The 20,273-nt window shown below is 41.9% G+C and overlaps 4 protein-coding genes and 1 non-coding gene across 6 annotated transcripts in view; all 5 read left to right on the top strand.

Annotated features, from left to right (window-relative positions):
• Positions 1-4,663, top strand: part of uba1 (ubiquitin-like modifier activating enzyme 1) — a 17,520-nt gene extending 12,857 nt beyond the window's left edge. The window contains exons 18-26 of the mRNA XM_046056177.1: positions 905-1,100; positions 1,645-1,719; positions 1,819-2,008; positions 2,155-2,240; positions 2,339-2,431; positions 2,589-2,780; positions 3,155-3,256; positions 3,344-3,444; positions 3,547-4,663. Of these exons, the coding sequence (XP_045912133.1) occupies positions 905-1,100; positions 1,645-1,719; positions 1,819-2,008; positions 2,155-2,240; positions 2,339-2,431; positions 2,589-2,780; positions 3,155-3,256; positions 3,344-3,444; positions 3,547-3,682 (1,171 nt within the window). The 3' untranslated portion in view covers positions 3,683-4,663. The remainder of the gene's footprint in view (positions 1-904; positions 1,101-1,644; positions 1,720-1,818; positions 2,009-2,154; positions 2,241-2,338; positions 2,432-2,588; positions 2,781-3,154; positions 3,257-3,343; positions 3,445-3,546) is intronic.
• On the top strand, positions 2,917-3,033 carry LOC123975896. The gene has a single exon (XR_006826189.1). It is a non-coding gene; the product is annotated as a small nucleolar RNA U6-53/MBII-28 (small nucleolar RNA).
• A 517-nt stretch (positions 4,664-5,180) lies between the features above and the next one.
• Positions 5,181-11,296, top strand: arhgef3l (Rho guanine nucleotide exchange factor (GEF) 3, like). 2 transcript variants are annotated; one of them, XM_046056209.1, is made up of 13 exons: positions 5,181-5,372; positions 5,746-5,791; positions 5,919-5,966; positions 6,537-6,593; positions 6,732-6,839; positions 6,931-7,086; positions 7,469-7,531; positions 7,682-7,778; positions 8,386-8,462; positions 8,632-8,889; positions 9,861-10,031; positions 10,390-10,582; positions 10,772-11,296. In XM_046056209.1, exons 1-13 carry the CDS (start codon positions 5,335-5,337, stop codon positions 11,017-11,019), a joined length of 1,560 nt encoding a protein of 519 aa, XP_045912165.1. In that variant the 5' UTR covers positions 5,181-5,334; the 3' UTR covers positions 11,020-11,296. The 2 variants fall into 2 exon arrangements, with proteins under 2 accessions (XP_045912165.1, XP_045912164.1); XM_046056208.1 differs by having other exon boundaries at positions 5,916-5,966.
• A 991-nt stretch (positions 11,297-12,287) lies between these two features.
• On the top strand, positions 12,288-15,824 carry usp21 (ubiquitin specific peptidase 21). Its single transcript, XM_046055584.1, has 11 exons — positions 12,288-12,443; positions 12,934-12,990; positions 13,101-13,218; positions 13,308-13,422; positions 13,610-13,729; positions 13,834-13,898; positions 13,979-14,166; positions 14,772-14,850; positions 14,951-15,058; positions 15,283-15,397; positions 15,586-15,824. The coding sequence occupies exons 1-11, from the start codon at positions 12,288-12,290 to the stop codon at positions 15,686-15,688; spliced, it is 1,224 nt and encodes a 407-aa protein (XP_045911540.1). The 3' UTR covers positions 15,689-15,824.
• A 714-nt stretch (positions 15,825-16,538) lies between these two features.
• On the top strand, positions 16,539-20,190 carry LOC123975071 (rho-related GTP-binding protein RhoA-C-like). Its single transcript, XM_046056212.1, has 5 exons — positions 16,539-16,632; positions 17,219-17,374; positions 17,930-18,050; positions 18,156-18,286; positions 18,379-20,190. Exons 2-5 carry the CDS (start codon positions 17,219-17,221, stop codon positions 18,550-18,552), a joined length of 582 nt encoding a protein of 193 aa, XP_045912168.1. The 5' UTR covers positions 16,539-16,632; the 3' UTR covers positions 18,553-20,190.
• The last annotated feature ends 83 nt before the right edge of the window (positions 20,191-20,273 follow it).

Raw genomic sequence — 20,273 nt, 5'->3', positions numbered from 1 at the left:
CAGGGACACTTGGTACTGAACAGACTGTTTGCTGCTCCCTCATAAAAGAAATATTTCTGCTGATACCTGTTCAGAAAAAAACAAACAGATTTAAATATGTTAAGCTGTTGCTCAGAAGGTGCCTGTTATGATCGGGGCTCTGGACTCTTAACTTGTGTTAACGAGCTATAAAAGGTAATGCAGTGGCAAATAGCATTGGTTTTATATTTGGTTATATTAATGTTTAAGTTGAGATCTACAAGAAATATATTATTGCTACTGTATAAAGGGAACAATACTGGTTAAAAGCACCTTATTTGTTTAGTGTTTGCAAACCACGTTATTGCACTTTTGTGTAAAAAAACAGTATATTTAAATTAAAAGTACGCAATACACTACTTTAGAATTCATTATTCAACTTTGCGCATAACAATGTGATTAATCGCAATAAATTTTAATCGTTGCCCAGCACTAATTTAAACTTTTTACAAAACAAAATCCCATGCTTAAAACAACTCTTACACTGACCCTGCTGGGTGAACAACTGATAAAGAAAAGGTGAATGTAAATGTAAATGCTCTGTACTTGTATAGCGCCTTTCTAGTCTTTTCGACCACTCAAAGCGCTTTTACAGTACATCTGCATTCACCAGTCATACACATTCATACACTGAGCCTAAACGGAAACTAACATTCACACACATTCATACACTGAACAGCCGCCAGAGGCAAATCGGGGTTCAGTATCTTGCCCAAGGACACTTCGACACGCAACCAGGGGGAGCCAGGGATTGAACCGCCGACCTTCCGATTAACGGCCAACCCGCTCTACCTCCTGAGCCACAGCCGCCCCTATATATATAGTAGGTGACTGCCCTTCACTTATGTTAACCAGCTTATGAACTTCATAATCATTGTCCTTGCAGAGATCCAAAGTTCATGGAGCGTACTCTGAAACTTCCTGGAGCGCAGCCTGTGGAGGTGCTGGAGGCTGTTTACAAGAGTCTTGTCACAGACTGCCCCCACAGCTTGGCTGACTGTGTAGCCTGGGCACGCAACCACTGGCAGTGCCAGTACAGCAACAACATCCGCCAGCTACTGCACAACTTCCCCCCAGAACAGGTACATATCGAGTCCACTGCACAGTTGTCTCGCAGCACTTGCTGTCTGGTCTGAGGTTTCCCCCTATTTTGGTGTCTACTGCTCCCATTTCTAAAAGAATTGAGAAGTCACAACTCCTGCATTCATCATGAACAGGGCTTTTAGACCTGCATTAGACTGCTGATCTATCGTGGTTATTCTCCCTTTTGCTTACACACTTCACATTACTTGACTGACTACGAGCTCTGTTTAGTCATTGAGATGCTGCAAAAATGTGTAAGTAGATTAGAGGTTAAGGCACTGGCCATGAACCATAACGCCCCCCACCTTGCTGGAGAACTTTGTTGCATGTCATTCTATCTCTGTTATTTCTCTATTGGCTGTCCAAAAAATGACAGATCCAACAAATCTTTAAAAAGTAAAATTGACAAATATGCAGTTATGGAACATCATTATGAAATGTACATTGCCAAACCTAGCTAGCTTTTAAGCTTTTTTTTTTTTTTTAGTGGTTTAGTGTTATATATATATATATATATTTTTTTTTCTTTTTTGTGGCTTTCAGCTCACCAGCTCTGGTGCCCCCTTCTGGTCTGGCCCAAAGAGATGTCCTCACCCCTTAGAATTCAGCACTAGCAATGTAAGTATGGGTTTATTATGTTTCGTATGTACACCTACTTGACCACTGTCCGCTCAAAACTAGTCTCAAGACACTGACAGAAGCACTGTCTTTTTTTAGGACCTGCACGTGGACTATATAATGGCGGCAGCCAACCTGTATGCCCAGACATACGGCCTGCCAGGAAGCACCGATCGTGCAGCCGTGATCAAGATCTTGCAGGAGGTCAAGGTGCCACCCTTCACCCCTCGTTCAGGGGTTAAAATCCATGTGTCTGATCAGGACCTGCAGAATAGCAATTCCTCTGTTGGTAAGATGGGCAAATCGGTGCATTCAAGTTTTTAAAGATCTTCAGCCAAAGAAATGTGTTAATGTGATTGATTTATTGTTGATAATAGCTTATACATTGAAGGCTTTATGGCTACTGTGAGACAAACTGATCCCTTTTGTTTATAGATGACTCCAGACTGGAGGAGCTGAAGGCGCAGCTGCCTTCCCCGGAGTCTTCCCAGTTCAAACTCTGCTCCATTGACTTTGAGAAGGTACGCAATCTTTTCTCCTATATCAGTATTTTGCTGTAGTCCTATTGCAAGTGCAGGTTAATGTTGTATTGAGACTGTGTGGTGGCCTCTATTAACAGGATGATGACAGCAACTTCCACATGGACTTCATCGTAGCAGCATCTAACTTGAGAGCAGAGAACTACGACATTCCCCCCACAGACAGACACAAGGTGGGGGCACACATTTTACACTTGGCTTTGGGTGAAATAATAACTTGCAGTCCCCTGATCTCTCGATTAAATACAGAAGTTTACCTGGTGGTGTTTATATTAATTATTAACATCTTTTTTCTTTTTTTACGCTGACGCTCATCACCATTTAATCCAGAGCAAGCTGATCGCTGGCAAGATCATTCCTGCCATCGCCACTACCACGGCCGCGGTGGTGGGCCTGGTGTGCCTGGAGCTCATCAAAATTGTCCAAGGACACAAGAAGCTCGAGTCATTCAAGAATGGCTTCATGAACTTGGCCCTGCCTTTCTTTGCCTTCTCTGAGCCCATCGCTGCTCCCAGACACAAGGTAGGCAGCAACATGCGTATCACTGTTTGTTCTGAGCTTGTAGGAATACATTTTTGCCATTAATACTCAATATATAATGTGTGTATGTAAGTGTCATCTCAAAGTCTACCCAAATGTAGTCATTTGATGTTATGAGCTCCAATGATGATCCAGCCATGCTAATACTGATGCACCAGACGGATGTAGTCTGACTGGGTGTAAGTGAGTTCAACTCACCTTCTCACACTGATTCTATCAGTGTGTGCTGAGGAGACGAATAAAAAGTTTTTTTATATATATATATATAAAAAATGAATGATTTCTGCTACTGTTTGTAATGTCTATTTGTGATCTGGCATTATTATGGTATCAATCCTTACTCTGTTTTTTGACAGTACTATGAAATTGATTGGTCGTTGTGGGATCGCTTCGAGGTCACAGGGTTGCAGCCCAACGGAGAGGAGATGACGCTCCGGCAGTTCCTGGATTACTTTAAAGTATGTTCAAATCAACTTGTCTCTGCACTTTGCCGCCACGTTGTTTCTGGTGTACAGTTAACCAAACCCTAATCTGTTCTTTGTCAGAATGAACATAAGTTGGAGATCACCATGCTTTCTCAGGGAGTGTCCATGCTGTATTCCTTCTTCATGCCAGCTGCCAAACTCAAAGAGAGACTTGACCTCCCGTAAGTACATAGTTCACATGGCTGCTTCATTAGCAACAGTCGCATAAAATTTCAGTCTGAGTTTGATTCACTGTCATAATTGTATTCTTTTGTGTCTTGTAGGATGACGGAGATTGTGACTAAAGTGTCGAAAAAGAAGCTGGGCAAACATGTGAAAGCCCTCGTGTTTGAGCTATGCTGTAACGACTTGTCAGATGAAGACGTGGAAGTGCCCTATGTCAGATACACCATCCGCTGAGCTCCATACTAAACCCATCCACAGGAGGGTGTGGATTGCAGGGGGTGTGTGGGGGGTGCGCAGGGTGGGTGCTCTGAAGAGTTGAGGTGGGGATTGGGGGTGGGTGGGTTGATCCAGGTCAGCTCTAGTGGATCATTATTTTTGTTTTTTGAGGCCTGTGGTTTGTTTTAACCTGTGCCTGAGTGTACATAGCCCCAGTATGCGGATTAAAGGATACCTTGTATGTGTGTTAAGCATCCAGTTGGTGCTAGGCTGTGGAAACAGGTGTCATTGGAGGAAGGGAGCATGTATACTGGACCTCCCGATGTTTCTCAACAGCAGAACCCCTCTGCTCAGTTTAATTCTAAGCCTTAGTGCTCTTTTGGTACTCCATAGTCCAGCTAGTGTCCCTCTGAAACATCCTCACACTCTTACTAGCCTTCAGCACTAACGGAGGACCTTCTAATCCAGCCAACTGACTCCCCTCCACTCTACTTGTTCCCGCCCTCCAACCCCTGTCTCTTAGACCTGGTCCCACATTACTGTTTGTTTCGTTCTTTCTCAAAGATGTTCAGCCAAGAATCCCGAAAATAGTGTAATGTGTGTATATATCACTGCCCCTAATTCTACCAGAGACCCCAAATTTGAAACTGTAGAAGCACCTCAAGACACTTACACCCCAAGCCAACAGCATCTCCTGACTGGAAAATAATCGTATCTCACGCCAGTTTGAGGTGCCCCTACACCCACCTCATCCAGCACCCTGTTGTTTTGGAGGGGCTCTTGCACATGACATCAGTTTTCTCTTCATATTTCGTGTTTCATTAATTTCTATTTTTTTGGGGGATGGGTAAAGTTTTGGAGCACACACCTTGTAGATCATAAACTGTCTTGTTTCTACTTTGTTAACTCCAAATGACATTACAGTACAAGAGTAAGGCAATGAGATGTATCTTGAAATGGGAGCACTTAGTGTGATAGTGAATAAACATGTAAAAAACATACCTGGATTTGTGTGGTTATTTGACTTTTTTCGTATGGTTGCATTTGGGTAAATTATGTATCTGATTGGCTTTAAGTGCTAACACTTGAGTGTGAGATATTAGTGTTTTTCCTGTCTTGACTGGCTTCTTGCTCTTTCAGAAGTTTCGTTGTAGAGCATATCCGGGAAGCGCAGTCTGAATCAGCTAAACGCCTACCTGTGAAATTACAATGAAAACCCCAATCACTTTTTTTCTGACAATGCTGAGGATGCTAAAAGGAACAGACACTTCATGAATAATTTTCTGTAGTTACACATTTACCTTATTCTTCCTGTCACACAGCGTTCGTCCAGTTGGGCCCCTTTTTGTCTAAAAGGTAAGTGTTTTAAGTTCCATCACTTGACAGGTTTGAGTGAGAGGCTGTGTTTGAAAAGTGGAGTTATGAACCCTCCTCCCAGAGAGCAGCGGATACATGAGTATGTGCAACTCAAAAGGATGTGGTCGTGTGTGAGATGAGGAAGAAAGTGAGGAGGAAGGAGTGCACTGAACTCTGACAAGCTGCTGGCAAACAAGTCCCTCTATGCTACTAAAACAGTATATAGATAGTCCAAATCTAAAATCTATTTCAACGTTTCTCACTTTGAGAATGTGTGACGTTTCTGTGAAGATGCACTGAAGACAAAGAAAAAGATGGAAGTGGAGGAGACTGGTGAAACAAAGACTTCCTGGTATGATTTTTTTTTTTTCTTTGTTTTTTTTAAATATTCGTTGTTACCGTTTGTACCTTGTGCTGTATATAAAGGGCAGGGATTAATATCCCACAGCGTAGAATATTTAAATATGTTGGAGGCATGAATGTTTGTGCACATCTGACATCATGGTGACAGAATGTAACCGTTTATATTACTGTTCATCTCACTGGAAAAAAAACTGCAATAAAATCACCATGTCTCTATCAATAATGTACTTTTATATAACTTGAGGCACAAAAAATTTGTCATTTTGGTAGACTACTCCGGTCCAATGCAGCTATTTAGATTAATTTCAAGTAAAATAACAAAACAATATGGATGTTTGCTTTGTGCCCATTAACAATTTTAGGTCTGCGCAAGGGGAGACGCCCTCCATCATTTGTGACCATGCAGGGGTAAGTCACACAATTTACCTTATTTCTTTCACCTTCTTTTCTACTGTGTAAAACATAGGCAGGCTCTCTCCTTGAAGCCCGAGAAAAACACAGAACATAAATGACATAAATGTCTGCTTTTTAGAAGAAGAGAAAACAAGATCCGGCCCCTGAAACTGTGATCAGAATCCTGGAGGTGAGTGCTATCTGAGACGCACCGTTAAACTCTTCTCTCCCAGTGCCTCTTCTTCATCTTCATGTCTCGTTCTCTCTGTAACTAGCGGAAGTTAGTCAACCTTACCTTTGTGACCACAATGCTGAGGGCAGAGCTAACTGAGAGATGTGAGCATTATGTTGAGCTGTGCAGCCACAGAGGCTCTCTGGGTGCACGAATCTTAAACTCATGTTTAAGCTGCGATTTTGCACAGCTTTCCTCTTTTGCTGTCATCTTAACCTTCATCACCATTGCTCATATAGAAATAAATTTTTCACTGCCAGTATTTAAATACCTTTCATTCTGTTACTACACTGAATATCCAGCTGATGTGGTTAGTGTTGCAAAAGCAGACAGACATCTTGTATTTTACTACAGAGGCACAGTTTTAACCTTCTTCCTCTTTGAAAGTGTCACACAGGAAATGAGAGATCTGCACCATGCAATATCTCACCCCCCTCTACACATCTCTTTTTTTTCCATTTTCCTGGACTTGCTCATGTCTCTCTCAACTTCAATTTTAACTTATTCTGATGTGTCCTGTTTTATCAGGATGAAGAGGATGACGAGGAGGGTGCGATGATATCCGACCACATGAAGGATTCAGAGGTGAGGTGTTCCTCTTTTTTTGCAGAGGCCAGATGTCTGTTCAGCTGTCTGTTCAGTATTTTAAAGTACACGGCCTGCCTTGATAAGCTTGTGGAGTGTTTTGTTCTTATCAAAACTGGAACGTTTATTTTATTTTAGGAGCCCAGCAATAAAAGGGTCAAACCTGTGGCAAAGTCCAACAGCCTCACAGGTGTCTTAACCCCAGTAAAGACCCCGGCTCTGAAACGCATCGGGCAATCCATTTCGGTAACAGTGCACAAACACACTCACACACACCCTGTCCATGTGCAAAATGACTTGAGCGTGCACACGTTCAGCCACTCTGCTCTCTTCACAGCGGTCTATCAGTTTTCGCACAGAGGCTCGACCTTTGCCCCCGGCCCTGCGCCCTCGCTCGAAGGCCTCGTCATTCCCACGCCGGCGCAACAGCCAATGCTGGAGTGATACTGTGGAGAGCCATGACCTCACCGCAAAGGAGATCAAACGTCAAGAGGTGTGAGGTCCAGCATGTGTGTAGTGTAGTTCAGCTGCAGAAACTTTATGCTGGCGTTAATAATGCAGTGTTTTTTTGGAGGGGAGGGGGGTTGGGGGTCAAGCTGTGGGGCTGTGATTGCAGTGTGTGGGCGGAGTGATTAGTGCCTACTCTTTATTTCTCTGAAGCAGCTCTACTCAGCGATTACGAAAGAGGATGTGAGTTGGCACTGGAGGCTCAACTTCCTTTATTGAACAATCAGCTGGGAAAGCTCATGCTTGTCCGTCTGTGTGTTTTACATGGTGTGCAAGTGTATATTTGCTGTTTGTGAACTGCGTGTGCATGCATCCCAGTGTTGGTGTTCATGTGCCCAGTTGTTGAGCAGTTTTTCACCCTTTTGCAGGTGATCTATGAGCTGACTCAGGGAGAGAGGCAACTCATTGAGGACCTCAGTCTGGTTAAGAAGGTACTTGTCCACTTAAAAATAGCATTTGATCTCTATTACCTTTATATCAGAACAAATTCATTCCAGTTTAATATATTTGAAAGTCTCATTCCACTTGTCCTGACACCAATTTCTCACAAGCGCTGCACTTATTCTTAACTTACCTACCAGGTGTACTATGAGCCCATGTTGAAGTTGGACATCATGACAGAGAGTGAGCTTGGAAAGATCTTTGGTACACTGGACTCTCTCATTCCACTCCATCAAGGTAAACCGCCTCTCTGGTTTGCGCACACTTCCTTTATCCTATGTCGCTCAACGCCTCAACACAACCTCCACATTTCCTAATCATATTTAAAGCAAGTAGAGCTGAGTGATAATTAGATAATAAAATGTCATCACTCGTTGACTTTCAGAGGAATCAGGAATCTCGTTTCACACAGTTCTGTCCAAATTAATGGTTCCAAATAAATTCTCATTTTAAACTGTCTGTTAGTTATTGAAGGTCTCGCTTTACACATATGATGACTCGTCTTAGATAAAATGCGCAACAGTGGTCCACTGTTCACTGCACTGACCATCAATGGTTAAAACATCCATCTGCCATATGATGATATACAATCTATTTATATTGTTATTGTTGTGATATGCAACTATGAGGTCCAGCCCTAAAACCAAGTGTGTAAAACCACACAAGGAGAATGTCCATTCACTCACTTCACACAGAGAGAATTTGCTGATGTGATGTCTTTTTCCTTTTAAGTAAAGGAAGTTAAATGAGTTGAGAGTGATGTTTCTGTGGTTATCTGTCTGTGAGCTGTAGTAACACTGGTGTTCAAAAATCCATTTCAATACTTCTTTTTGTTCCCTGCCAGAACTTCTTACTCGTCTTGAGCGGCTGAGGGGATCAGAGAAGACGGTCGGAGAGGTGGGACCTACTCTGACAAATTGGGTGAGTATTTCCATGGAAACCAAGAAAAGGGGCTTAACTCTCTTTCACTCTCTCTAGTTCCTGTATTTGCGCTATTATGTTCCTCTCTTAACCAGAGTCATAGAGTTCAGTCTGTGTTCGTCTCTACTTCAAATATCCTGTCTCATTGCTCCTTTCTTCCTCCCTGCAGTTCCCTTGCCTGGAGGCCTACGTTACATATTGCTGTAACCAGGTGGGAGCTAAAGCACTGCTTGACCAGAAAAAGCATGAGAAAAGAGTGGAGCACTTCCTGCGCCTGTGTCAGGAGTCTTCATTCAGCAGGAAACTGGACCTGTGGAACTTCCTGGATCTGCCCCGGAGCCGTTTGGTCAAATACCCTCTGTTGTTGAAAGAGATACAGAAGTGCACACCTCCAGACCACCCGGATGAGGACACATTGCCTGATGCTGTAAGTTGGTGTCCAGCCCATTCATGTACAAGTGCATTCACACGTGAATGTGAAGGCACGCACATTTAATTACTTGAGATAACTGCTGAATCCACATGTAAGGCTTCTGGACCTGCAGACTTTGGTCTTACATAATGTGACTTGTCTCATGTGCTCATCCTCACTATTTCAAGTTGGTGAGGGTGCTGGAGAGTCAGAAGTGAATTGAAATGGCACTTGAAAGCTGAAATTAGATAGACCTGAGTTTCCTTTGAATGTGATAATTTGTTTATTTATTATTTATTGCAACTAATTTGTTTAGTTTCACAATCTTTTAGGTGCTAAGCTTTTTTTCTTAGTAGCATGAAAATCACCATTTGTCAGTCTGAATTACAACGCACCAATCCAAATTATGAAGCCTTAGGGCTGTTATGTATGAACACAATATCAAAAATCAATAAATACCTACTAAGTATTGTACCATTAGGCTTTATGGGTTGCTTCAAACCCACTCTTTTTCAGTCTGTTAGTGTGGGAAGTCCAGACATTTGGCTTTACCTAATAGCTCCATTTTAAAATCTAAAATACTTTGTACATTAGCGGCTCCAAATGGCAGCAATAGATAATTGTTTTATGAAACATTAACTTCAGAAGCCAGTGATCCTGTGATATGACATTAGCAACTTGAAAGTAATACCTCATATTCACCAGTTTGGCTGGTCTTTTTATTACTTCATATATCTTGCTGTTCAGGACACAGTTTTGCGTTTAAGATGGTTGTAGTCTTTAAAATCTCACATTTGAAACCGGATGCTGTGTTCACTTACATTTTGCTGAGATATATGGTGTGAGTCGTATCCTATTCATAACGCCATCCCAAAATTAATTTCAATTCTACTAGAGCTACAGTTGGAGGAGACGGTTCACTTTGTTAATCACCTAAATGCCACATAAAATGCATTCATGTTGTGGTCGCACATTGTTCTGTTCAGCTGGAGATGATCCAGAGCATCGTGGCGGAGGTGAACAAGAAGACAGGAGAGGCGGAGTGTCAGTTCTACAGGCGGGGTCTGGCCTACCTCGAAGACAGTCAGAGACTGCCAGAGATCCAGCAGTCCCGCTTCCTCTACTGCCACGGAGAACTCAAGAACAACAAGGGCCAGGTAATGGGGCTCTCAGTTTTTATGTCTAATGATTGACCTTCAAGTGGTTCTCCTGAGGTCGTTGAATTATTTGTATCTCAAGTGAAAAGGGTCAGTTCCTACATATACATACAGACCTCTGCTCCTTTCTGACCAAGGCTGGATTTTGATCTTAGGCCCTTAAATCTGACTTAAAGTCTGACTCTGTATCATCTCCTTTTATTGTTACTGTCATTTCTGTGTAATTTATTTAAAAAAATAAAATTTTATTTTTTCTATGGTAACCCTGACCGTTTTCTTAATGTCTATTTGAATATTGTGGTGAACATTGTGGTAAAGCCAAGTCTCTCACTTGGCGTGTGTCTGCCTCCTCTGTCAGCGGCTGCACGTCTTCCTGTTTGAGCTGGCTTTGGTGCTGAGCAGGCCCGGGGAGGACAGAGATGGAGGTCAGGTGTTCCATGTGTACAGACAGCCTCTGCCCAATAACATGATACATCTGGAGGAGATCCCAGATGGGGAGGCTGGTGGAGGGGGCACCTTCAGGGGAGCCTTCACTGGAGGAAATGATAAAGGTATGCATGATCTGATGTTGTTGTTCCTGATATGTGATGAATGACAAAGATCATCCAAATTTAGAAGCTTTAATCAGCGAATAGATGGGGAATCCCCATTGGTCGAAGTGAAACCTAAACCCTTCCTTCCCTCCTTTCCCTCTCTCGTCCACCCCCCTCTCCCCGTCCCGTCCCGTCCCCATCTCCTAGTGAGGAACTGTTTCCGTGTGAGCAGCAGAGGGCGCTCCAAAGCTCACTCTTACAGCCTGCAGGCCAACGACTCCTTCAGCAAGCAGCAGTGGATCACCTGCCTGCGCCAAGCCATTGTCCAGTCACGAGACAGCACTGCCCAGACCCGCCAGTCGCAGCTCTCCCCTCACCCCGATCCCGCCCTCTATCACATAGCCGAGCTCAGCCTCAGCTCGGACGCAGAAATGGCAGACCATACCAGTCGCTGACTGTAAGACTGATCGTCAGGAGGCCTGGGGACATTCTATATATCTGTACATTGACATTGGAGGAAACAAAATAATGACTATCTGTGAAAGATGGTTGTGCTTACACACGCATAGAATTTCCTATAAGGATAATTTTCTCTTTTTGCATTTTCTGATGGATTGTGTGATGGGGGATGTGTACTGTACAGCTTGGGAACAGTATTACTGAATGTGAATTTACTGTGTAAAATGTTTCTGTGTTCATTTTTTTTTTAAAATAAACTGACACTTAAAGGTTTGTTGATGTATTCATGGCAAAGTGCACAAAGACGAGTCTAAGTATAGCCAACAGGATCTACAAAGAAAAGATTAGTGATGATTATCCCCCCCCCCCCCCCCCTTTCTCTCTTTCCCTCTCTCTCTGACACCGGTGACAGGGCAGGGGAGAGAGGTAGACTTTCAGTTCTAGCCTACAGACACACAGTGAAACAGTAGACGTCCCCTTATGCATTTTTAACAGCTCAGCAGGTGATGGGAACAGTTAGGTTGGGACTGTGTGTCCAAGATAGAGTGACCAAGTGATCAGGTGAGTCCAAGCTGCTCTGTTTATTCGATAATGCTACAATATTTGTCAGGCGTTATATGCAAACTAACTTTATTTGCAAGATTTTGGACAAAACCTCAATGTGAGTAGGTTTGGCTTTGATAACATCGTAGAACATTGCTTGTGAGAGTGGCATGTTCTGTTTTATTGGTTTTATAATTGGCTATTTAACCAATGAACACTTGAGATGAGTTCTCCAGAATTCTCTTTTTGTAAATACGTATCCTTAAAGTGATATGTTAAGAACTGGATTCATTGAGCTCTCTGTCAGACCTTGACTCTTCCGAGCTCCTCTGCACGCTGTAATTATTATTAATTATGAGAACTGTGAGCCAGAGTGGATCAACTCGATCTATTCAAGATTTACCTTAAGGGGATGCTCCTAAATTGCCTTCCTAAATTAATCCTATTCTTTTTCCCTCAGCTGTGAATGACATCCCTATTCATTTTCCTGGAAAGAGACGATAATACTCTATCATCTGCTACATTCATTAAAAAAAGAGGACTCTTTTCTCTCTGTCATACTGCTTATGAACTACCATTACGTTCTGCTCACCTTTGACCCTGAGTGTGAAAAGAAACAGAGGTGGTGCAACCTAGTGTGCTATCACTTCTTTGGGAAGCCCTTCTGTCCACCTGAGGATCCCTTTTGGCAGACACTTTTGAGGTTTACTGGTATACTAGGATGCCTGGAGCCAGTGGCGTCAACGTGGAGGGCTCTTGTGAGGCCCTGCGTCGAACCCTGGTGTCACAGAACGGCCTGCAGAGAGAGACGGCCGACATCTCCCAGTCTGTCCTCTACACCTCTCTGATGGGCCTGCTTCTGGTCACTGACAACGAGGTGTGCAAAACACAACATTGTGCAGCCCTTTCGTTTAAGCTCAGACCTTCAAGTCTGGTAGTCTTGTAGGCTTGTTCGTATTGTAGCATTTATGGGGCGCTCATGAGACGAACATAAACACAGACAGAGAAATCGTGTCAAGGAATTGATGGAGAGTACACATCAACACACGTGTTTCAGCACCTGTCAGCACTCCTTGGTCTCTAATAGGATGAATGCTTGAGGCTGACCTCCTTTTAGCCACTCTTGTTATGTCAATGACATAAGAAGGCTAAATCTGTCCTACCAGTGCTGTACACACACTGACATTGCAGGGTTAAGGCAGACAGACAGCGCTGTGTCTTACAGACACAGCCAGGGGTCAAATAGTAGGGCACACTTGCAGTGAGCTACATGTGTATACAAATTAAAAATAGGAGAAAGACTTAATACAGAAATAACCGCTCAGTAGTTCAGGTCAATAGCTTCCTGTTTTGTCTTTATTTTCCAGAAAGAGCAGCTCACCTTAGGAAGTGGAAGGGTTGGCCTCAGAAACATAGGAAACACAGTAAGTGTTTAATGATGTGAGTTAAGCAGAGTCCTGGAAGAACAAAGCTTCCAGAATTGTTATTTTTTTCATTAACAGGTTCACTGTCCACTATACTTGTTCCAACTTAGTGTTTCCTGAATGCAGTAGCCCAGTGTTTGTCTCACACACGTGGCCTACGGGACTACTGCCTCCTCAAGTCCTACAGGGATGAGAAGTTCTCCAGAGAGGAGGCTAAGCTCATGGAAGGTATGCTCCTGCTGCTCCCTCCTCTTCCTATTGTCCCTCCCATGTTATGTTTTCATCTGTCCTCACTGCTCCTTGTCCCCATGTACCAGCTTTTTCTCAGGTGCTGTCAGGCCTTTGGGATATAAATGAAGAACAGACAGTTGTAAATCCACGACAGTTTTACAATATTTTCAAGGGTGCGGTGCCCTACTTCAGTGGTTACAGGTGAGAATATAGATGATGGTTTTGATTTTTCCTCAAGCTTGAATGCAGCTATCCATGAGATTTTTGTGCAAGCCCACATTACTGTTGTGAAACTGTTTGCCACCAGCACTGATGGTGCTTTTTGGTTTTGAAGTTGAGAGTTGCATAGAAAAATACATGTTACATCTTCCCGTGTCTCTGCGTTCAGTCAACAGGATGCACAGGAGTTCCTCAGATTCCTATTGGACAAGCTGCACACAGAAATCAACCGCAGACCCTACGTTCGACGAACAGGGAAGGAACCCGAACAGAAATTTGCCAGATTTAGGTGTGTATGTTTATACGGAAACCATTCTATACTTGAAACGTTGATATCCTTCATGTGACCACATTTTGTTCTCTTTCTTTCAATCGTCTTTCATCCTCCTTTAGGATATCAGAAGAGGCGGCGGCCATGTGGAAGAAGCACTTGGAGATAGATGACAGCAGAATAGTAGGTGAGGGGAGCAATCCATTAGTCTCATCAGCATCATTAAATGAGGGCAACCACTGATCATTCTCGCCGCCCTTCTCGCAGACCTGTTCGCAGGCCAGCTGCGGAGCTCGCTGCATTGCTCAGTGTGCTCCCACTACTCCAACACATTTGATGTGTTCTGTGATCTGTCACTGCCCATCCCCAAGAGGAGCTCTGCTGGGGAGGTCACGCTGAGGGAGTGCCTGGACCTCTTCTCTCAAGAGGAGAAACTGGACAAGGAGAATTCACCAGTGAGTTAACACAGAGAGTGCAAAACCTATGGATTACAACACTTCGATGCGTCTCTCACTTTAGGGTCAAAGGTCAATGACACAGACACTGCTAGGAATGGTTCATTCCAAAAACTGAATTTTATTATTGATTTGTAACCTATATTTTTTTAATGTATTCGGTTTTTTAAATCATTGTTTGTTTCCTGCAGCCGACATCCCTGATTACATACCTCATTCGACTCCTATAATATCCAGTGGGTCTAAATGTAACACATCTAATCAGATAACGCAAGGCAAAGCTAACAGAAATAACAATAGCAGATAAAAGAAACATAAAAGAAGGAACTTATAATCAAAAAACAAGAAAAATATATTTTTTAAAGGTAATTTGGTGCTGTAAATTATGTTTTTTCAATAACGTACAAGGATGTAAATGATTTTGTACCTGATTTCAAAGTGTTACAGGGAGAGGGATCTCTATATTTAATGGTATATTGATATTGTATCAATCAAAATTTATAGAAAGTTAATACAAAGTTAAATAACAAGAGTGGTGGATCACACTTGCCTTAATATTTCAGCTGCTTTTAATAACGTTTTTTGCATGTGTGCATTTGTTTCAGATGTGTGAGAGGTGTAACAGGCATACAGAGTGCACCAAACGGCTGTCCATCCAAAGGTTTCCCCAGGTTATTGTGATCCGTATCCTTGGCCACAAAGCTTACTCAGTGTACTAACCTTACTATTACTAAGTGATGTATTTGTGCAGGAAGTTATAATGATGCTTAACAGTCACGATTAGATCTGAATCGTTTTACGATGTCACGGTGGTCCATCAGTAAAAGCACAGTGTTTGTGTCGTTCCCTCTCACTAACCTGGACCTTGGACCCTACGGACCCGTGGACTGTGGTAACACAACCAAAACTTTCTTTCAGTGTGTCCTTGTGCATTGTTACTGTGTATCATTTCATTTATTTTTGACAAAAGGAATACAGTGAAAAGTTGATATAATAAAAAGTGCAGGAGAGGTTCGAAGGTAGATTATTCCATAATTTGCAAACTTGTAAAACACACACAACATGGTTCTAAAGAACAGAACATGTAAGTCATTATATCTATGCGTGTCCCCACAGGCCCAGTTCTGTATGATTTATATGCAATATGTAACCACACGGGGACGGTGAACATGGGCCACTACACAGCTTGCTGTTCAGATGAAAATGGATGGTGCTTCTACAATGACTCCAGGTGAGATTCACCTTGCACCCAAATAAATTTGTTTTAATATGCAATTCCCTGCTAAGTCCATGTCATAGAGAGTCTATTTGAAACCCCTACTGTATCTATGGGTCATCTGTGAAATTTCTTCTGTTCTGAATCTTCTGTTTAAACCTGGAGCTATTTCTCATAATTTCTCGCCATCTACCCACCTGCAGTGTCACTTCAGTCTCAGAGAACCAGCTTCAGACCAATCAAGCCTATGTGCTGTTCTACCAGCGCAGCAACAGCACCACCACCACAACCGCCGTCAGGAAATAGACCTAAGACTGGCTGAGCAAGGCAGCCAATCAGAGCAACTTTACCTCCAGTGTCCATAGAAACAAATAGAAGCAGCAGCAATGGCATCTATGAACTTCTCAATGCACTCAAATGAACTCTGAGGAGGAGGAGAGGGAAGACATGCTCACTTTAAGGGGGCCAGAAGAGGTAATCTCCCCTACTGAATCATGGAGATGCTTTATAAGAGTCTCAGTGTGAGAGCTGAGGCAGCTCAGACGGACTGCAGACTTAAGAGTCTCTGTGCCCTAGTCCTCAGGCAGGAGTGAGCGGTGTACTTGCACAGCTCTGCAGAGCTCTGAATGCAAGATAATCGGGATTCATGCTTGCTAACATAAATAAAAATAAATCTTGGGTATAGAAAAAATTTAACATTTCATGACTCAATTGTGACATAGAACTTGACAAAGCTAAGTTTTGTGAAAATGTTCTTGAATTTAAGATGTAATTGTCCGTAGCCTACATAACTATGCTGTCTTTTTCTCCCTCCACATGGACTAATACACCTGAAACTTGAAACTCTTAAAATGAGTTATTTTTTCCTTCTGAATTATCATTTATATATAGTTGTTTTTTTTGTTTGTTTTTTTACATTTGTGTCTACTGCTATTGTACATATGGACAAATGACCCAACTGAATAAATTGCATTATTGATATTTGAAACTGTCAATACAAAAACAATGAAAAAGTGTGATGATTACTGTTGTTACACTGTTTCATACATTCAACTCATTTGTTAATACGGAATAATAAAACCGTATTCATATATATATATATTAAATCACGTGTATATTTTATACACGTAAAAGTAAAGATGCCGCAGCCTGCTGACGAATGTCATCCTTGCACATGCGTATGTGAGCGGTGGGCGGAGTTTACCAGTCGGTCAGGAAGAGGAGAAAGGCGGACACAGAAACATCAAGCGGTAATCATATTCAGTTTTGCGTTTAAACTTTAAGCCAGTTCCTGTTTCATTCAAATGAGTATCACAATAGTGTTGTGAATGCTGTAGTTGTAATTTCAGTGAGAATACCTTGAATGACAATAACCCATACCACGGGAAACACCATTAGCTTTCTTGCTAGCTAACGTTAGCTGGTTTGACAGGCCCGGACTAAAACACTGCACAGCCTTTATGCAGGAACGGGGGCACAGCACGGAAATGTTATACGTATACACCCTCTACCTCCGAGGCAGCCTCACTGTTTTCCAGCCTGGTCGTTTTGGTTTAGATTTATGTCGCACGTCATAATATTTTAAATGAAACTCTTCACATAAAAGGACGCGGGTCTGCTAGTGTTGATATCGTTGTCTAAGACTGTAACATAATGTGCCAGCCAGTAGAACTGTTGTTGGAACATACCAAGCACTGTAAATGCTTTTTTAAAATCCATTCCTGTTTGTGCAACAGTAAACGATTGGTAAAATTATGCATGGGTGTAATTATTGATGGTGAGTAGTGACTTGTGGTAACCTAAAAGTATAACCTTGTTTTGGTCCCTTTTCCATAGATGGCTGCTATCAGGAAGAAGTTGGTGATAGTTGGGGATGGTGCGTGTGGGAAGACATGTCTTCTCATCGTCTTCAGTAAGGACCAGTTCCCAGAGGTCTATGTCCCAACTGTGTTTGAGAACTATGTGGCAGACATTGAAGTGGATGGGAAACAGGTAAGCCTTAAAACAGGCTGCAAATGATGGTCTTTGGAGGGACCCTTGAAGAGACTATACAGGTGTCTAGCAAAATGAGTGATAATAGTTTTATTTAATATTGTGATTGCCTATCACATTGTCTGAATTTAAAATTCAAAGTAATTAGAGCTGCAACAATTGTTTTCATTAATGATGAATCTGTTGATAATTGTTTTGATTAGTTAATTGCTTGGTTTATAAAACATCGGAAAATCAGTTACCAAGAGTCCAAGGTTGCATCCTCAAATCAAGGAGAGAGCCAGGAAAAATGCAACCTTGGACATCCTCCTTGTAGTAATCAGTTACTAAAGCCCCAGGTCATCAAATGTCTTGTTTTATTTGACCATCAGGACAAAACTCAAAGAGAAACAATTTATTATAATGCAGGATAGTAAAAAGCAGCACATTCTCACATTTGAAACCATCAAATGTTTTTTTTAGTTAAATGGCTTAAACATTTTTTGTCAAATTGTTTACCCATCTATCCTTACATATTTAAAGTCTATGCATGCAACCCTCTCTCTCTTTTCTCAGGTAGAGCTAGCACTTTGGGATACAGCAGGTCAGGAAGACTATGACAGACTGAGGCCTCTCTCCTACCCCGACACTGATGTTATCCTCATGTGCTTCTCTGTAGACAGCCCTGATAGTTTAGGTATTGTCTTTGCAACACTCACAGCACTATGTATCAAACACCATGTGATTATGAAATTGATAAATGCTGCTAATTAATGCATTTGTTCCTCTCTACTCATTGTAGAGAATATTCCCGAGAAGTGGACACCTGAAGTGAAACACTTCTGTCCAAATGTTCCCATCATCCTGGTGGGCAATAAAAAAGATCTGCGTAATGACGAGCACACTAGACGAGAGCTTGCCAAAATGAAACAGGTCAGTTTTTTTGTTTCAAAACATGCTGGTATGTGCATGTTTGTTGGTATAAATGTTAAAATGTAAACCTTCTCTCTGATGCGTGTTTCCAGGAACCAGTTAAATATGAAGATGGCAAAGAGATGGCGAACCGCATCAGCGCCTATGGCTACCAAGAGTGTTCTGCCAAAACCAAAGATGGTGTGAGGGAAGTCTTTGAGATGGCAACTAGGGCAGCACTGCAGGCCAAGAAACGTTGCAAGAAGTCTTCCTGCCTTCTGTTATAGGCTCTCAGAGAAGAGGGAGTGGCCATTAAGCACAGATGGAGAAGGCTGCTTCCACTGATATTAAACATGGGGGGAATATTGGGGAGGGCCCTGAAAAGTTTTGCAGACATTCAATTTGTGACCACCCGATTATCCTCAGCAAATTAAAGCTGGTCTTAAATGATTTGATAGGCTTTTACACCTTGGTCCTTGGTCTATAAATTAGGTTATGTGCCATTTTGCTTTAGTCTATCAAAAACTTTCAGATCTAGAAGCTTGTAGGGCAGGTGGTGGGGGTGATTTGAAGTTGATTAGATTTAAACTGGTTGAAATGTGCCATAATTGGAATGAAGAGAGAAGATGGTCTTAACAGGCCAAAGACAATGGGGACATGAGAAAGAAAGACAGAAAAAAGACATAAATATAAAATAGGTTTGAATTAAAACCATGTCTAAGTGGATTTTTACACAGTATCGCCTACATGTAGTGCCTTGAGAGCAGTGGTCAAGAAGAGTAAGTTGTGGGGTTGGGATTCATAACTTCAGTAGGGTATTATTTTGTCCACACATCACATTCGTGAATGCTTTCTCCCTGTCATTGGCTTGGCTCCTTCAGGCCCATATTCTGACTCAGGCGCTATGCAGGGGTATGCCTAAACTAGATTGTATGAGATATTTTCCCATACTGAATCACTTACCTGTGCTTAAGAATGTGTGTGTGTGTGTGTGTGTGTGTGTGCACGCGTGCAACTGTATGGTGGTTTCTTTACTCCAATGCAGGTTTGCATGCAGTGAATGTGTGTATTAACATATGTGTCTATGTACTGTAAGCATAGAAAGGCCTTCTGCGTCACTGACCCTAACCCCTTGTTTCCATGCCAAAGTTACCCCTAATGGCCTCATTTTATGGCTCAGATGGGTAATGAAATTTAACAGCTACTTGGAGTGACATAGAAACCTTCACTTTACTGGAAGACATTGTACAATATGTAGAGGCACAATCAGGTTAAACATATGAGTTTTTAGGACCTTTTTTGTGTGTACCATTTGATTGTGTTAATCAGTGGGTCAAATCATGAGTGATATAGTTGATAAGTTGAATATTCTTTCAGATAGATGATAGGCTTATCTTTTCACTATAATGCCCATTATGTACTGTATGTCTTACAAGGCCTTGTAAGGGCATGTTATTGATGTGTATTTCAAGTTTGCCTTTTACTCAACTCTCCCCATTCCCCCTTTAATGATATTGTCATTATTGTACTATAACTTTTTATTGTTGATGTTTCAAATTTTCTTAGTATATTGTAATCATTTTACTTAATCTTGCTGTTATGATTAGCTTATGTCAATAATAAATTGCAACTGTAGTAGTTGTTTCGTTTAATCCATTGAAGGTAAAGCTTAGGGTGTAAGGCTAGAATTTGGGGGTGGGCTGCTGTAGCAGGTTTTTTCTTTTTCTTTTTTCTTTCTCTTTTTGCCCTGTGACATATTAGGATTTTCTGGATTATTTCCCCCCCAATAAAGATGAAATTAGGATTTTCTTGTAAGGTATTTATGTGTTTGATCCATAAATTCAGATATAATTACAGCAATCCAATCCCAACATTCCCGGCATTCTTTTTCCGACCCAAATAAAAACACTCATAACCTGTCAAAATATCTTAATCTCTGATTTTATATTGCATGATTTCAACAGAATCGCATGCCGTGCATGTCCTCAATTTATCAGTCATGGGGCTA

This window comes from Micropterus dolomieu, linkage group LG08 (genome assembly GCF_021292245.1).
Source record: "Micropterus dolomieu isolate WLL.071019.BEF.003 ecotype Adirondacks linkage group LG08, ASM2129224v1, whole genome shotgun sequence".
Lineage (NCBI taxonomy): Eukaryota > Metazoa > Chordata > Actinopteri > Centrarchiformes > Centrarchidae > Micropterus > Micropterus dolomieu.
Note: the sequence above shows the minus strand (reverse complement) of the source record. Positions and strands in the feature narration are given on the sequence as shown.

Coding starts and splice junctions, on each gene's coding strand:
- arhgef3l (XM_046056208.1), top strand. CDS start 5,335: ATGGAAGTGGAGGAGACTGGTGAAACAAAGACTTCCTG. Junction 6,840..6,930: donor GCATCGGGCAATCCATTTCG/GTAACAGTGCAC, acceptor CTCTCTTCACAG/CGGTCTATCAGTTTTCGCAC. Junction 10,583..10,771: donor CACTGGAGGAAATGATAAAG/GTATGCATGATC, acceptor CCCATCTCCTAG/TGAGGAACTGTTTCCGTGTG.
- usp21 (XM_046055584.1), top strand. CDS start 12,288: ATGCCTGGAGCCAGTGGCGTCAACGTGGAGGGCTCTTGTGAGGCCCTG. Junction 12,444..12,933: donor TTCTGGTCACTGACAACGAG/GTGTGCAAAACA, acceptor TTTATTTTCCAG/AAAGAGCAGCTCACCTTAGG. Junction 13,899..13,978: donor AGATGACAGCAGAATAGTAG/GTGAGGGGAGCA, acceptor CCCTTCTCGCAG/ACCTGTTCGCAGGCCAGCTG.
- LOC123975071 (XM_046056212.1), top strand. CDS start 17,219: ATGGCTGCTATCAGGAAGAAGTTGGTGATAGTTGGGGATGGTGCGTGT. Junction 18,051..18,155: donor AGACAGCCCTGATAGTTTAG/GTATTGTCTTTG, acceptor TACTCATTGTAG/AGAATATTCCCGAGAAGTGG. Junction 18,287..18,378: donor AGCTTGCCAAAATGAAACAG/GTCAGTTTTTTT, acceptor GCGTGTTTCCAG/GAACCAGTTAAATATGAAGA.